We start from the raw sequence: 16,026 nt of genomic DNA, 5'->3' as shown, positions 1-16,026 counted from the left end.
TCCCGTCCCTTCTCGATCCTCTGAAAGACCAACTAATGGCGTGTGCGCATCCGTTCGTTCGTGCAAGTCATTAATCAACATCAAAACAGAAGATCATCGTTAAGTCCTCCTCCTCCCCTCAGGCTGGCATCCCAGCTCAGCACCTCTCGAACACCTTGTACAGATCAGGCAAGTTCGCCATCTGAACGACGTCCCCTTCCGTCAAGAGGCTCTTTGGCGGGAGGAGGTGTTTCCTAATGGCTGGGAAGATGACGTGCTCGACTTGGTAGAGTTCTGGGGAAGAAGAACGAAAGCGAAGAGGAGGAAGGAGGGTGAGTTTTGAGAGACGAGTGGGAGAGAAAGGGAGAGGAGAGAGGGTCGACTGACCGTGCTTCCTCTCGGCGGTGTCGTCTTCCTTCTCGTTCGAGGTTGGGTTGTAGGTCGGGAGGGTTGGGACGGGGACGTAGAAGAAGGCGAGCTCTCGAAGGAAGGAGGAGAAGCATTCGGCTTCGTCGGACCAGTCGACCTTTTTGAAAGAAAGCAGGAGACGATATCAGCGCTGCGAAGAGTACGAGAAAGTAACGCACGGAGGAGGACTCACTCCAGGTCCCAGTCGAAGCAGGAACATCGGCAGTCGATCCATGTTGGGGAAGTAGCCTTTGAGGAGAAGAGGGATGGATTGGAGCTTCCCGTCCTCGGTGATCTTGAGCTTGAAATACTCCTCGAGCATCTCTTTTCGTTCCAGGAGTCGGTTGTAGATCCACTGCAGGAGCGCAGGAAGGAGCAGAAGGTTAGCTCTCGTCTTCCGAAAGGTACGCGTCGGGGGACAGAAGGAGGGAGAGGGACGCACCTCGACTTTCGTTGCTCGCTGTTTCTCCTCGAGCTCCGCCTCGGGGATGAACTTGATGGCTGTTTCGAGGAGGGTTCGGACACTAGGAGGAGGTTCGAGAGTGAGTCTGGCGTAGGCTCCGAACTGAAGGAGACCGAGTTGGTGGAAGAGCTCCTCGCTTTAGAAAGCGAAAAGGGCGCGTCGCACGCAAACTCGTCAGTTCGTCGGATGATGAGATCGGAGGGAGAGCGGATGAGAACTTGAGCTTACGCGATGGCGGCATGGTTGATGAGATAGAGCTTGGTGCTGTGTTGAACGGCCGAAAGCGAGAGATCGTAATCGACGATCCCAACGAACTTGTGGTTTTGGACGAGGTCGGTGAGGGCTGCCAGATCAAGAGGAGAAGAAGAACGAGTCAGCTCCAGCAAGAGCGAGAGTTAGAAAACAAAGAATCTACTCACTCGAGTGCTTTTTCTGAACCACCTGAGCTCGTAAAACCTTGATGCTCGTCAAGTTACAAACAACCTCCTTGATCACCCCTCCCGCTCCGACTCCGCGACTCTTCGCTCCCACCTCAGCAGCTGAAGGCAACTCCACCTCCACATCCTGACCCTTCCACTCGACTCCATCGTCCCAGTCGTCCTCGTCCTCGTCGGCGTCTCCATCTCCTCCTCCCTCAGCGTCCAGCATGTCGACGTCGATAGGCTCATCTGCACCGTTTCCTCCCTCCTCGATCATCTTGCGTCGCTTTCGAGCTGAGGTGCTAAACTGATCCTTTCCTCCTTCTCCTCCGAGAGAACTTCGTTCAGCGGCTGAGGAGGGTCGACGGTTGGGAAGTTGGGAGGGATGAGCGGGAGCGAACATCGACTCGAGAGTTCGAACGGCTGGATCGACTCGGACTTTGTGGGATGGTGCTGGTTTGGCTGTTGAGCAAAGAAAAAGGAGGAAGGAAGAAGGGTAGGTCTCGTTTCTGACGGAGAGGAAGACGGAAGACTCACGTTTCGAAGTCGAGGAGGAGCCGGGTCGTCGAATCTCCTTCACTCTTGAAGAGCCGTCGTCCTCCTCGTCTTCCTCAGACTCATCCCTCGATGCGTTGGGATCCGATGCTCCGGGAAGGAGGCTTTGGACCTGGAACAGCCAGAAGTCGAAAAAAAAAACAGCTTCAGCCGAATTCTCGTCGCGCCTCGGTCCCACGCGGTCGACTCACTTGAAGAGAGTACGTTCTCGACGAGTTCGCTCCAGCCAGAACCTCCTGGACGCGTTCGCAGATAGCTTCGACGATCTCGTCCTCGTTGATGAATCGAACCTACCGAAAAAGAGAGGAAGCGGTCAGTTGGTGAGGCGACGAGAACAGCCGAACGCGTCGACTTTTCTGCTCACCTCCTTCTTGGTGGGATGGACGTTGACGTCGATGTTCTTGGGGTTGATCTGAAGACTACATAATACGCAAATGATCGAAAGTCAGTGGCGAGGCGCGAAACAAGGCGGAAAAGAGAGGGCGAGGGACGAACCTGAGGTAGACCCAGGGGAACGTTCCCTTGGGCAAGAAAGCTCCATACAGCGAGTCGATGGCCTTCTTGATCTTTGGAGAGTCGACGGATCGATCTGTCGACCAAGCTCAAGCTTCGTCAGCTAGTGAGAGGAACAAAGAAGAGCGAATCGAGAGGCTCACGATTGATGAATGCCAAAAATCCGCCAGTCGGCTTCTTGGAGTTCCAATTGGCTCCCGTCAACCATCCCTCCACCGAAAAGTCCAGAGCCTCGTCCTTCACGAAAGGGAGGTGAACGAGTTCTCGAGCGAGGGACTGTCCGTAAGCGAGCTTGATGGTTTGAGGGACGGTCGAGTTGGAGGGAGTGGAGATGGTTGGTGCAGAGGTCCCGGCCTAAGAAGAAGAGAGAATGCAAACACAGGTCAGCCACCTGAAAAGCAGTGGCTCGGAGGGTTCTTTCCGCTCACCTTCTTGCAGACGAAGGCGACGGTAGGGTTGTGAACGGCGTAGCGAGTGACGACGTCGAGGATCCTCGAGAGCTCGTCGTTCGCTGACTTGAGAGCTCTTCGACGAGCAGGAGTGTTGAAGAAGAGATCCTCGACCTGGGAGAAGAAAGATGCGTTGTCAGATGAGTCTCGAAGCAGTTTCGTGGGCAAGGAAGGGAGGGAAGAGAGAGCTCAACTCACGATGATGGTCGTGCCTTGATTCCCTGCAGCCGACTTGGGCTCTTCCGTCTCTCCTGGCTTAGGAGCGACGAGGACTCCGTTGGCGTAGTGAGCTCTGTTTCATGCAAGAGAGAAAGGGTCAGCAACGAAGAAGCCCGTCGAAGGGAAAGGAGGAAGGAGAGGGTGAGAGCTCACTTCCACGCGCAACTCGACTCCTTCGTCTTCGTGAGGACAGAGACGTGAGCGACGTGAGAGACTGAAGCGAGAGCTTCGCCTCGGAACCCATAGGTCGACATAGATTCGAGATCTTCGAACTTTCGGAGCTTGGAAGTCGTGAATCTCTGGCAGAGGATGGGCAGGTCGGGCTGCTGAAAGAGAAGAAGAGTGAAAAAGGTCAGCTCGAGCTCAAGATCTCCTTCCTTCTCTTCTCCTCTGCTTCATGTCGCCCTCTCATTCTACGAGCTCCAGCAAAGATGGAGCCTGGACCCAGAGGCCTCTTCTCCCACCGCATATATCGACGAGCTCCTCGTTTCAGACCATGCGCTTCCACAACAACCCCAAACCCACCTTCCTCCTGCTCCCTCCCTCCCTCCCTCCCTCCCTCCCTTCCTTCCCTCTCTACTGTTACTCACTCTAACTCCACATCCATCGTCCTGGATCTGAAGCAGCTTCAGTCCTCCATCCTTGACTGTGATCTTGATGGAAGTCGCTCCCGCATCGAGACAGTTCTCGATCAACTCCTTGATGCAGTTCGCAGGTCGTTGGATGATCTCCCCAGCTGCAATCTTGTTCACAACGTCCTCCTCGAGCTGGATGATGGGTCGAGGTTCACCAGGAGAGAAGTCAGGGATGATGGGGTCGTCCACGTCCATTTGGCGAGAAGGGAAAGGGGACGGGGAAGGAGGGAGATGGTGGTGGCGGGAAGGAAGGAGAAAGGTGAGCTCGACGCGATTCTCCTTCCCTCAAAACCCTGCCGCGAGCTGTCGAGATTCGATTAGTCTCTAGGGCTGCCTCATGAAAGCATAGAGGACTTGAGGATTGATACCACAACCCTTCCCTCTTTGACCTTTTACAGCGTTTTCACAGTCTCATGGCCGCTCGCCTGCCAGTGAAAGCGCTACTGATCGTTGCTTTTTGATCCCTCTGTGAGATAGTTTGTCGGGATATCCTTACGGTATTAAGTGAACCTAGAACTTTTCTCTAGAGTACAGCTGTGAAGCAGGAGGTCGAGGATCAGAAGAGAAGTTTTTGCCGACGAGGGAAGTCGCGTCGCGTCGACTTTCATTTTCCAGCCTCGCTGATCAGCCTTTCAGGAGAATTTCGCTCGAATGCTCCAGAACTCGAGTTTACCTGATCCTTTGTTAATCCTAGACGGCGATCTTAGAGCTCCGAGAGAAGTAGCAGGGGTGAAAGGAAGACGACTGGAACGCGTCGCATCTCGAGTCGTCGATCCGTCCTGCTCTGCCTTTCCTCTGAGCGAAATTGCCTGCTCAAGCTCCTCCTGCGAGTTTAATGCAAGGAGCTATATATCGATTAAGTCATTGAATGGTAAGAAGAGAGATGTAGATTCTGGGGAGAACGTCGTCGTCCCTTCTAGTCGAAAAGCGATGAAACGAAGGAACTAGTAGTAGCAACGTTGAGTCTGGAAGGTTTGATGTAGCATGTCCTTGTAGCGACCCTCCATCATCACCGAGGAGAAAGATGAAGGGCTATTAAAAAGGTGCGGGAAGGAAATGAAAGAGGGGAGGAAGAGATGAAAGGGAGGGAGAGAGGGAGGGAGGAGCGAGCTCGACAGATCGTCCAGCTCCGACGAGGGAGCAGCTGGGGCACTGAGGAGATGCGTGTAGAAGAGCAGGAAGGTGTAGTTGAGAATAGATGCCCCTGGGAGGGATCCAGAAAGCGGTGAGGCTTTGAAAAGAAGCAGAGAAAAGGAAGAAAGAAAGTTGGACGAGAAGGCGGCCGCCCCAGCGTCTTTTCTCCTGCTGGATCGTTGCTCCTAGAGGATTTTTGTCGACCCAGCGACTGGTAAGATTACTGTGCAGATGAAAGTGCTCTCGAGGCCAGGTATAGTCTTCTCGTTCGCATAGAAGATGGAAGTCGGGAGAAAGGGAGGAGGCCTCGGCCAAAGGTCTCCTCGAACCACCTCGCTGCGAGCTGACAGAGGGTTGGGTCGCTCTCAACTACAACTCTCTCTCTCCCTCGACTCTGTACCTTCTTGACCTCATCACCGCCTAAGCAACCCCCTCTCTAGCACACCAACAGATCGTCAAGAATCTCGAGCGAGCGGCGACTCTTCACTCTTCAACCAAACCCTTTCCCTCTCTCCCTCTCGCTCCCTCCGTCTACTCGGAGATGCCCCCTCCTCCGTCTCTCTCGCCAGTCACCAACGAACCAGTAGGACCAGAGTACATTCACTCCTCCTCAGCCTTCTTCAGAGGTTAGTACCTGCTCTTACTTGCTTGACTTTCCAGTAGGAGCTTGCTTCGAGCAGTCGGAGGGGTCGATGCTCAAACTGACCTCCTCCTTCCTTCCTTTCGTTTCTCTCCCAGATACATCTGGTCGCCACCTTCTTCTCCGAGGAGTCAACCTCTCCGGAGCCTCCAAATCTCCCCTCTCTCAACCCTCGTATCTCCTCGATGATTTCTGGGAGTCAGCAGAACGAGGAGGCGAGTCCTTTGTCGGTCAACCTCTCCGGCTCGACGATGGATCCGCCGACGTGCACCTCGCAAGACTCAGAGGCTGGGGTTTCAACATGCTCAGATACGTAGTCACCTGGGAAGCTCTCGAGAGGGAAGGCCCGTGAGTAGACGCATGTTTGGTTCCAGAACTAGAAGGAGGGAGAAGGAAGGAAGGGGAGGAGAGAGACGGCGCGAGCGAGGTCATGACGATCGAGAGAGCTGACTTTTCGTTTCTCTCGTTCCTTCCTGGTTGCAGAGGTATTTATGACGAAGAATTCATGGACTACACTGTCGAGGTTCTCAAAAAGTGTAAAGAGTACGGCTTCAAGGTGAGCTTCCCTCCTGCTCGAGAGAGTTCCCACTCAGCCAAGAATCGGGAAGTCGAGAGCTGACTTTTCTTTCCCTCTTTCCTTCCTCCTCTCTTTCTAAGGTCTTCATGGATCCTCATCAAGACATCGTACGTTGCCAGCCTGAGCAGTCGATAGGAACCGACCGAAAGCTGACCGCAAGTCTCGATCTTGCAGTGGTCTCGTTTCTCTGGAGGATCAGGCGCTCCCTACTGGACTCTAGCTGCTTGCGGTCTCAACCCTCGCAACTTCACTCCCACTCAGGCAGCCTACATTCACTGCGAGTACCCGTCTGCCGACGATCCAGATCCCGCTTCTTATCCAGCCATGGTTCGTTCTCAGTCGTTCTCGTTCAGCTTTCGAGCTCCCTCCGACGCGAAACACCCCTGACCTTCCTTCCTCTCTTTCTGCAGATCTGGTCCACCAACTACCAACGTCTCATCTCTCAAACCATCTTCACCCTCTTCTACGGAGGACGAGATTTCGCTCCTCGCTGCATCATCGACGGCGTCAACATCCAGGAGTACCTTCAAACTCACTTCAACCAAGCCATGTACCTCCTCGCCGTCAAGATTCGAGAAGCTGGTGGTCTGCTCGAGGAGTGTGTGATCGGATGGGACAGCATGAACGAGCCCAGTGAAGGTTTGATCGGATACACCGACATCGGTTCGATACCCAAAACTCAGGCTTTAAAGTGAGTTCGAGAGATCTCTTTCAGGACGAGACGGGAGGCCGAGTCCGAGCTTCAGTTCTAGTTCAGTAGAGCTGACGTGCATTTTCCTTTCGACGCTCGTTTCTTCGTGTAGGAAGGGACCTTCGCCGACTGCTTTCGAGGGAATGAGGTTGGGAATGGGTCAGGCGGTGACGGTTGAGAACTGGGTTCGTCGCGTTCCTTCCTTCTCACCTCTTTCTCGCTTAACCTCAACCTCAACCTTGCTTCTCTTGCTGACCTGAGTCTTCTCTTCGTTTCCCTCGTTCAGACCTTCTCTGCTATGGGACCTACTCGAGCTGGATCCGTCACCATCGATCCCAAGGGCCTCAAGTGCTGGATGGATCCGTCGGCGGAGGCGAACGGATCCAAGTGGGGATGGAAACGAGATCCTGGTTGGACGCTCGGTACTTGCAGTGAGTGCTCTCTTTTTCTCGCCGCTCTTCTTTTCACCGGCGAACTGCAGCTGATGCTGCTCTTTTCCTTCCTTCTTGCAGTCTGGGCTCTTCACGGCGTCTGGGATCCCTTCACGTCAAATCTCCTCCTCCCCTCCTACTTCTCAGCCTCCCCCCTCCTTCCATCAAGTCCGATCTCCTTCGTCCCCGACTACTGGCGTCCTGCATGGGTCCTCTGGGCTCGCAAGATCCGGAAAGCTCATCCCGAGTGCATCCATTTCATCCAACCTCCCGTCTTCCATCAACCTCCCGTCCTCGACGAAGCAGATCTCGCTGGTCGAGCTTGCGTTAGCTGTCATTACTACGACGGACTGACCTTACTGTAAGTCCCGCTTCCGTCTTTGAATCGAATCGAGCTCTCGATTTGAGCCCGTCAAGTTCGAGACGCGTCGCTGACTCGTTTCCTTCGCTTTCGATCGCAGGACGCGACACTGGAACTGGTTCAACGCCGACGCTCTCGGAATCCTTCGAGGGAAGTACTCCACCATCCTCCAGGGTCTTCGAATTGGAGAGCCAGCTATCAGGAAGTGCCTCAGGGAGCAGCTCGGAGTCTTGAAGCAGGACACCTTCGACGTTCTCGGACAGTACCCAACTCTGTTCGTACCCTCTTCCTCTTCCCTTCGTTCTCCTTTCGAGACTGACCACCTTGCGTTCTCATCGTCTAGCATCGGAGAGATCGGAATCCCCTACGACATGGACGAGAAGAAGGCCTACGGCTACGTCGACGACGGGAAGGGGAAGGGAGACTACAGCTCTCAGCAGAAGGCTCTCGACGCGAGTCTCAACGCCTGCGACGGAGAGAATATCCTCAACTACACTATCTGGACGTACTGCGTCGATAAGTGAGTTCCTGAACCTCGTTTCTCCCTCGTCCAGTTTCGAAACCTCGATCCTGACGCTCTCGTTCGTTCGTTCTTCCTCCCTCTCAGCTGTCATCAGTGGGGAGACAACTGGTGCCTCGAGGATCTCTCCCTTTGGTCGGCAGACGATACCAAGGCTGCCAACGAGAAGTACGCCAACGAGCAAGGATCCATCTCGGAATCCGACGGGGATCGTCCGAACGGAAGTCGCTTCGGAACCGTCTCTCGAACTCCCTACGCCAACTCCTCCTCCCTCGCTCCTTCCGCTCTCTCCCTCAACACCATCTCCGCTCTCCTCCCTAGACCCTCATCCACCACCGAGTCGGTCGCTTCCGAAGTCAACCAACCCGATCCCTTATCGTTCAAGGCGACGATGTTCTCCTCCGAGAAGGGAATCTCTCTCCCCGATGACGTCCTCACCGATGGATCTCGAGCCGTCGGAGCTTTCGCCAGGCCCTTCCCCATCGCTACCGTCGGAGTCCCATTCTCCCTCGACTTCGAGATCAAGTCTTCCGTCTTCAAGATGTCGGTGGAGATGTACCCAGACGACGAGGCAACGCTCGACGCGCCGACCGAGATCTTCCTCCCTTGGATCCACTACGGTTCGGCGAAGGGACTCCCCTCAGATTCGACGAGGAAGACGAATGGAGAGAGCTCGGAAGAGTTCAATCCTCGTGCGACATCAGGCGATTCGGACACGACAGCGGTCCATCCTTCCCCTCCGTCGTCCATCAGCAAAGCCAAACGAGACGAGATCGAAACGACCATCGTCGACCCAGCTCCCTCCTCCCCTTCCACCACTACCACCACCTCCACCGCCATCTCTCCCAAACCCACTCCCACCTCGCCAACCGCCAAACTCCCTCCCTTCGAAATCGACGTCGACGTCGTCGTCTCTACAGGTCGATACGAGATCGACGGTCAAATCCTCCGCTGGTGGTATTCCCCTCCCACCGTCCCTCGTCTCTCAGCCGATCTCGCAGGAGGATTCGCTCGACCTCCCTCCTCGGACGAACCCAAGCCTTCGATCTACACCATTCAGGTCAAGAGGAGAGGAGGACCGATCAAGAGCACCGTCGCGTCGGGTGGGAAGGAGTCGGGTTTTTGGGAGGTCTGTTCGAAGTTTTTTGGATAGGGGCTGCTGGTGTACTGGTCCTGACGCTCTGGACTGGTTATTATTTTTCTTGATACCTTTTCCCCTTCTCTCGCTGTTCGTTTCTCGTCTCCATCACTGTTGTTTCTCATAGACTCTTTCGAAGATCCCTCTCGCTCTTCCTTTTTAGCTCTCTTTTGCTCTGCTGCTCCTCTCGCCGTTCTTTTCATCACGCTTTCTTACTCTAACGTCGCTACGATCTCCTACTTTCTCTTTTTCTGTTCTGACCTTTGATTTCATGGGGGACGGTTGATATTACTTCGGTCGACGCAAAGGAAGACACAGCGACGCTCGACTTACTCCTTTCCTCGTTCGACTTTCACGACGCGTCTGCCTCTTCCCGAACTCGAACTCATTCTATGAAAGCATCCGCTACTCTACTACTCGACCTTACAATGCTCTGAATCCCCAGCTGGGTTTCCCCACCAAACAAAGAACGAGGTAGAGAACAGAGCGGTGAAGAGGACGTAAATTCCCATCGCCGAGAGAGATGTCGCAGCATCGAGCGCCGCCGAGAGGGTGAGGGTATAGTTGTCGAACCAGCGAGGATACCGACGAGCCACGTAAACGTGGAAGAAGACGGCGACGAGGAAAGAGGTGAGAATGACGTTTGACGGCCTGAAGAGGGAAAGCGACGCGACGGAGTTAGCTTTGGAAAGAGAACAGGGACGAGGAACACGGGAAATTATAAGACAAACAGTTGAGGGATGAGCGTGGCTCCCGAGCATATGATAGGAAAGACGACCTGCCGAAAACGAGGGAGAAAGGAAGAGTCAGGACGAAAAAGAAGCGGTCGAGCGAGACGATTGAAGGATTACCTTGTCGAACCCTCTTCCAGGAAAACGCAGATGCAGCCGGTATGTAATATAAGGCACAGCCACTCCGAGAGGGAATCCGAGGTAGAGAACCCACTGAGGTGGAAAGGAAAGCAAGGAAAGCACGACGGGAAGTCAGCGACAAACGAGAGGCCCACAAGAGCGAGGAAGCACTCACGTATTTTCCAGCGAAGAATCGAGCAGGAGAAATAAGTCCCCAAATCACCGAGGCGCTGAAGAAGACTGCTGGGGCCTGAGGGTGACGGAGAAAGTAAGAAGGAACCAGTCAGCGACGCGACGAGTCGTCCGAAGAGTCTGAAGCTCACCCGTCCCGTCCACTGTCCAGAGGCTGAGAAGAAGGAAAGAAGCGAAAATCAGCTCTGAGCTTGAGTATGACGAACGAAGCAGATCGAGCGAGCTTACGATCAGCCAGCGTTCCGTCGAGGAAAGGGCGTTTTTGATCGATCACAGTCACCAGCGTATAGTAGTTGACGAGAGCTCCGACGATCTACAAAAATGAGCAGAGAGTCAGAAAACATATCTTGAATCCAGTTGGGTGAATCCATGCGACTTACGGTTCCGAGAACCCTGCAAAAAAACAGATTGAAAGAGAGACGCCGATGAGCGACCAGCAACGAAAAGAACTACGTCTCGAATTGGATTTCGACTCACTGTGCTATAAACATGTCTTTGTAAGGGACCTGGAAGAGAACGCAAGGTCAGATATCTCATTTCCGAGGGAGAGGAGAGGGGAAACGGGTTTGAGGTAAAGAGCGATTCTGAATCGGAAAAGGAAGGCGGCAGACGTTCAGAGGTGGACTCGATTCGGAGGGATGAGTACTCACTTGAGATCGGCAGTCAAGGAAAGAGCTTGGTTCGAGCACATGTCTGAAAGAAGGAGAGCAAAAGTGTTAACGGAAGATCGCTCGGTCGGTCGTCGCGTCGGCAACGAGGAGCTCTTCGGAGATCGAAAACTCGAGAGCCACTGACATCCAAAGCATTTAAAGAACACATTTCCTATATCAGAACGAAGGAGCATCAGCGTAACGAACTCGACGAAGAGCTGCTTCGTTTAAACCTGACGACGATCTCCTGCGTCTTGAACTCACCAATCGGTCGCCCAGGCTGGAGGAACCCGTGTACAAACTCAGTGATAACGTTCAAACCAACTGTCGTGCCACTGACAGCGGCGACGACTCCAACAGGCACGACGAAAATCTGATAGAAGAGGAAAGAAGGGCAACAGAAGGAGGGGAAGACTGTCAGAGAGCAGCCCCTTTGAAGGAACGAGAGGAGCAATATTCTTACGACAGCAATCAAGAGCGAAAGCAAAAGAGACCATAAAGGTGTCTGCGAAGGAGATCGAAGGATTGAGCTCAGCGTCGGAGTTTCTAGAGGACGAGGAAGAGAAGACGAATGAACGAACTTGGAGAGCGGGCGTGAAGAGAACTAGAGCTGCCGAAGCTGCCAGGTTGACCGTAAACATTGCGATATACCTTGAGTCGAAGCAAAAAGGAAGAAAGCATAAGCTTCGTCTGGGCGAGGTCAAAAGCGTGCAGACTGAACGACAAAACGGCGACGCGACTCACCAGCTTCGAGGCACCTCTCCGCTACATTCCCGAAAGGAATACCACGGAAAAATCAGCTCTAGTTCTATCGAACAAGATTGACGAGCTAAGAAGGGAGTGAACAGAAGACTGAGCTCACTAGACGCGCATCAGTCGATTGTGAACGTCCTCCCCCTCTCTCTCCTCGTTCTTCCTTTTGGAGAAAGCCTTCTTGATCTCTTCGCCGTGGAAGAGATAGACGTGTGTCACCACAGAGGTCAACGAAGCGAAGGAAAGTGCGTAGGTGATGGCGAAGTAAGGTGTGAGGAGGAGAGGGCCGGCCGTCTCGAAGGCGGTCTCATTCAGCGTGAGGGACGGAGTGAGGACGGCATTGACGTCGAAGCTGGTTTAAAACGAAGGAATAAGTCAGTGCTCGGCTTGCTTCGCAAAATGAGCGAAGACCCTAGACTGACTGAGTGAAATTCGAGGAAAAGAGTCCAGCTCCGACGGCAGACGGAAAAGATCGAGCATCCCAGAAGTCTCCAAAGTACATCAACGGGGTAATGACCCAGACCATGAGGATCAGACCAGCGAAGTAGTTTTTGAGGGCCCACCAAGGCGTGTAGAGCTGGAAATCAAGCGAAGGGAAGAGCACGTCAAGCTCTCGTGGGCGACGCGTCGAGCGGTGAGAAACTCACAAGTCCTGAGCTTCCCACAGCTCCCCAGTCGAAGCTGAAATCGAGGAACCCGAGCCCTTCGTATCCTGACCCGATAGTAGCCAGAAATTCTGGGGTTGGATTGGAGATTAGGCAGAGCACCGGGAGGGACGTGAGCGTTGGAAAAATGAAGCCTGGGAGGAACTGAGGAAACAGCAGGAGCGATCAGCTTCGGGCTCGAGGGAGTAGATGAGGGCTCCACGTACTTGGTAAATGAAGCACAGCGAAAAGGCAATGAGAAAGAAGCGAAGTCGAGTGGCCGTAAGGGCAGAGGAGGAGTGGAGGACATGGTAAAGGGTTACGACGACGAGCGAAGACGGCCAGTCTGTTTGGACGAAGGAAAGAGGTCAGGTCGCTGAGGTTCGAGAGTCTTGATATCTCATGAGCACTCACACATCGCGGCAGGCTTGACGAGAAGATCCTGAAGCATCCCAGAAAGGGAGAATCCGATGAGCTGAGTCGTGAGAAGCAGGGTGACCCCAGCGATCGCTCCGAGCTCTGTTTTGTAGTAGAGAGACAGGATGGCCAAGATGTCTGAAGCGTAAGCTGCGCTCCCACCGGAAGAGGCGAAGACTCCTACGAGGAGGTGCTCTGCGGCAAGGAAAAAAGAGAGACGCGTCCGACGAAGGAAAGGTCAGCTCATCGCGTCAAATCGGCCTTGAAAACTCCTAGGAGGGCTTACCCTTGATGGAGAAGGGACCAGGGTTGAGTTCTCCGAGAAATCTGACGCGGCGATTCGGAAGAAAGCGAGCCATGGCGTTTCCAAGGGGATACGACGCTGGCGAGGTAAGGGACGGCACGCGTGAGTCTTCGAGGTTGGAGAGACGGAAAGGAAGGGAACTGAAGCTTCACGATGCACTCACATAAGATGACGAAGAAGCTGGAGAAGTTGGGTGGATTCGACTTGAAGAAGAAAAGCTGACTGAGGGGAGGGAAAAAGGCAGGACGACTGGATCAGCGCTTGATCGCTCTGCACTACTTTCCGACGGTCGACTCACCTGGTAGACGCTCCGATGATACAGAATATAGACCCGAGGACGATTACTCTGAACGTCAGGGTCGGTAGAGATGGATCGTCCGTTGTAGGGACGGCCTGTGGAAAGAGGGACGTCGCGCGAGGAGAGAGAGAGAAGAGGGAGGAAGGGATTGTCGGAAAAAATGAGGTCAGTCGAGGAGTTGAAAGTAAGGTCGCGTTGCCCAGATATGCTCTGGTACAATCCCAGTTCCCGAAGACCTCCCAAGAAGTATAACAGCTCAAGCTTTCGCTGTCCTTCCCTCCAGCAACCATCTCCTCCTTGGTCCGAGCTCAACATCGACTCTTCCCCTCCTTTCTCTCCCTTCAAAGGTGCTCACCTTCCTGACCATAGACTCTACACTTCCATCATCCTCGTCGTCGTGCTCCATCTTCTCCAAATCTCTCCTCAAGCTCTGCATCCCGTCCTCGTCGTTGTCGTCCTCGCTGTCGAGCTCGGTCCTGGACAGCATCCTCGCTCGTTCATCCTCCTCGTCCTCGTCGTTTGCTCGAGCTCCTGTTGATCGTATGGGTCTTGATGATGAAGATGCGAGGTTGTCGAGCTCCATGGAAGAGACCATTCTAGAATCGAAGGTCGGCGTCGGGAGAAGAAAAGCGAAGGGAGGGCGAGTTGAGCTCGAAATCGTCTCCCTCGTTTCCTCCTCCAAACGTCCACTCTGATTCTGGAGTGAGTATGGTCAAGGGAGACTACCGCTCGACCGTCGCGCAGCTTTCAAAGTCACTCTCCGGTTCTACTCTCGAACCTCGAGAGAAGGAGAGGGTTCAGAGAGGCGTGAATGCCGTTCTCAACGACATGAGGTGAGCTCGTCCTCCCTCTCTCTCTCCTTCCTTCTCCTCTTCGGCCACTGATCGCCTTCTGTCGCTTTGCGCGTCCTTAGGAGGGAACAGCGTCGGAAGGACCTAGCTCTTCACCGAACTTCGAATCCCACCACCTTCTTCCTCCCACCACCAGCTCAACTGGATGAGCTCGACTCCGAGGACAACCCCCATCCAGTTCGCTCTTCCTCTCCAGCAGGCTCTCGCTCAACATATACTCCTTCTAGGAGAGCTCCATCTGGACCTCCTCCCCCAAAATCGTGGACTCTAGCTGGTCAAACTCGTCGGTCTGACAGCTCCTCCCTCCCCTCCTCCCAGGACCACCACCTCCTCGCACACCCTCTCCTCTCTTCCTTCTGCCCTCCTTACCTCCTACCAACCACTCAAGGACCTCCTCGTCTGCTCGTCTCGTGTCTTCAAGCCCTCCTGCCCCTCCTCTCCACACACGATCTGTCACACCTCCCTCGACATTTTCGGGAGGGTCTCGTCTCGCTCAATGGACGTCGACGAGGTGGAATGAGCGAAGAAGGAGCGAGGGATCTGCTCTGGGATTTCAGGAAGTGGGAGGTAGAGGACAAGTCCGAAGGGGAGGATTGGGAGGAAGAAGAGGACGAGGAGGGAGCAGGGGAGGCCGGTGAAGGGTGGGCTACTCTCGACCTGACCTCGACGTCTCTGCCTCACTCAACCATCAAGCAACTACTTCTTCCCCTTCATACCACACCTCCTACTCCCACACCTATCACTTCCCTTTCACTCGCCTTCGCAGCAAGCCACCTCAACCTCTCGACGATCCTTCCCACTCTCCCAGGTCACCTTCGCGTCCTCTCCCTCGCTGGAGTTCGCCTCTTACCCGTCGGATCGTCCTCAAGCTCGTTCCCAACAGTATCCATCCTCAGAAAGCTTGCTCTGGCTACTCCTCTACTCCAGGTCATTTTTTTTTGCACTTCTCTTCCGTTCCAACAGTTCCCTCGACGCTCTTCCCTCTGGGCTGACCAGGCGGCTTCCTCGTTCCCTCAATGCAGCACCTCGATCTCTCGTGGATGTCTCCCGCTCTCAAACCGACAGAAGTTGCTCTTCTACCTTGGACGAGTGGAAAGGAATGTTGGTCGTCGCTGAAGGTGCTGGGATTGAGAGGGATGGACCGAGAGGAGGAAGAGTTGGAGGACGACGAGTTTGATGCTCGATCTTTGCGGATGGTGAGGTCGGCGATGAAGGGGAGGAGAGCTGGATGGGTGGAGGTGTTTGCTGACTGAGAAGACGAGGGGATTTTCGGACTGTTCCTGCTCGAGGAGGTCGAATTGTACGTTGCTTTCTCCTGAACGCGTCCTCCCTCGATCCTTTTCCACGTCTTTCATTCCTTTTGCCCCCTTCGACGTGTTTTCACTTTCTTCTTCCCCACTTTCTGACCACTGCTTTTCGTCCTTCGTTCTCCATTCCAGATCTCGCACAAGGAATTCCCTCGAGCAAAGAAATCGAGGCCGACGCACCCTCTTTCGGTCCTCTTCGAGCCTTTGGACGTCGACTGGAGGCTTTCCTCCCTCAAGTGAGTGAACCACACCCCTGTCTTCTCATCTCGTGTATACGAGCTACCTTGAGTGTTGCCGTGAAGGCCAAGCAGGAGCAGCGCTGCGAAGTTCTCTCTCCTTTCTTTTCCTCGCTAACTGACTCGCCTCCTTTTCTTCCTCCTCGCCCAAGCAGTCTTCCCCAAGAAGGCCAAGAACGAATCTCGGTGCCTCACCACCCCCGTCGAGGGTTGCACTCTCTGCTGGACGAAGACGGAGTGAAGGCGAATCGACTAGGGCACCGTCGACGATTGATGGCATTGCGTCTTCACTTCATGTTCTGTCGCGAGGAAAAGCAGCACTCCAATGGGAGGATCTGAACTTATACTTCGCAAGAAGCGAGCTCGACGCCTTTCGTTCCCTAGTTTGACA

At 54.2% G+C, this 16,026-nt stretch overlaps 4 protein-coding genes across 4 annotated transcripts; 2 read left to right on the top strand and 2 right to left on the bottom strand.

Annotated features, from left to right (window-relative positions):
* Positions 1 to 55: 55 nt before the first annotated feature.
* MLH1 (mismatch repair ATPase MLH1) lies at positions 56 to 3,878 on the bottom strand. Its single transcript, XM_076639213.1, has 15 exons — positions 3,596 to 3,878; positions 3,159 to 3,331; positions 2,985 to 3,078; positions 2,766 to 2,900; positions 2,481 to 2,691; positions 2,320 to 2,413; positions 2,189 to 2,243; positions 2,016 to 2,114; positions 1,807 to 1,936; positions 1,270 to 1,731; positions 1,079 to 1,193; positions 830 to 986; positions 581 to 742; positions 367 to 505; positions 56 to 273 (listed from the first exon to the last, which is right to left on the bottom strand). The coding sequence occupies exons 1-15, from the start codon at positions 3,833 to 3,835 to the stop codon at positions 137 to 139; spliced, it is 2,403 nt and encodes an 800-aa protein (XP_076499149.1). The 5' UTR covers positions 3,836 to 3,878; the 3' UTR covers positions 56 to 136.
* Positions 3,879 to 5,032: 1,154 nt separating this feature from the next.
* Positions 5,033 to 9,414, top strand: BDY24DRAFT_380674 (glycoside hydrolase superfamily). Its single transcript, XM_076639212.1, has 12 exons — positions 5,033 to 5,400; positions 5,513 to 5,762; positions 5,898 to 5,970; positions 6,072 to 6,098; positions 6,166 to 6,318; positions 6,402 to 6,682; positions 6,795 to 6,867; positions 6,969 to 7,113; positions 7,195 to 7,474; positions 7,575 to 7,748; positions 7,818 to 7,994; positions 8,082 to 9,414. The coding sequence occupies exons 1-12, from the start codon at positions 5,316 to 5,318 to the stop codon at positions 9,145 to 9,147; spliced, it is 2,784 nt and encodes a 927-aa protein (XP_076499148.1). The 5' UTR covers positions 5,033 to 5,315; the 3' UTR covers positions 9,148 to 9,414.
* BDY24DRAFT_439215 (OPT oligopeptide transporter protein-domain-containing protein) lies at positions 9,415 to 13,935 on the bottom strand. The gene is made up of 24 exons (XM_076644428.1): positions 13,597 to 13,935; positions 13,242 to 13,336; positions 13,107 to 13,165; positions 12,926 to 13,021; positions 12,637 to 12,834; positions 12,450 to 12,568; positions 12,226 to 12,387; positions 12,001 to 12,155; positions 11,688 to 11,930; positions 11,570 to 11,590; positions 11,407 to 11,476; positions 11,289 to 11,330; positions 11,090 to 11,198; positions 10,971 to 10,997; positions 10,826 to 10,868; positions 10,738 to 10,759; positions 10,653 to 10,681; positions 10,556 to 10,568; positions 10,404 to 10,488; positions 10,307 to 10,329; positions 10,159 to 10,233; positions 9,984 to 10,076; positions 9,864 to 9,910; positions 9,415 to 9,783 (listed from the first exon to the last, which is right to left on the bottom strand). The coding sequence occupies exons 1-24, from the start codon at positions 13,834 to 13,836 to the stop codon at positions 9,546 to 9,548; spliced, it is 2,304 nt and encodes a 767-aa protein (XP_076499147.1). The 5' UTR covers positions 13,837 to 13,935; the 3' UTR covers positions 9,415 to 9,545.
* Positions 13,908 to 15,558, top strand: BDY24DRAFT_251597 (uncharacterized protein). Its single transcript, XM_076636784.1, has 4 exons — positions 13,908 to 14,074; positions 14,155 to 15,019; positions 15,115 to 15,392; positions 15,532 to 15,558. The coding sequence occupies exons 1-3, from the start codon at positions 13,950 to 13,952 to the stop codon at positions 15,343 to 15,345; spliced, it is 1,221 nt and encodes a 406-aa protein (XP_076499146.1). The 5' UTR covers positions 13,908 to 13,949; the 3' UTR covers positions 15,346 to 15,392; positions 15,532 to 15,558.
* Positions 15,559 to 16,026: the final 468 nt, after the last annotated feature.

This window comes from Mrakia frigida (genome assembly GCF_051309035.1).
Source record: "Mrakia frigida strain ATCC 22029 unplaced genomic scaffold BDY24scaffold_6, whole genome shotgun sequence".
Classification (NCBI taxonomy): domain Eukaryota; kingdom Fungi; phylum Basidiomycota; class Tremellomycetes; order Cystofilobasidiales; family Mrakiaceae; genus Mrakia; species Mrakia frigida.
Note: the sequence above shows the minus strand (reverse complement) of the source record. Positions and strands in the feature narration are given on the sequence as shown.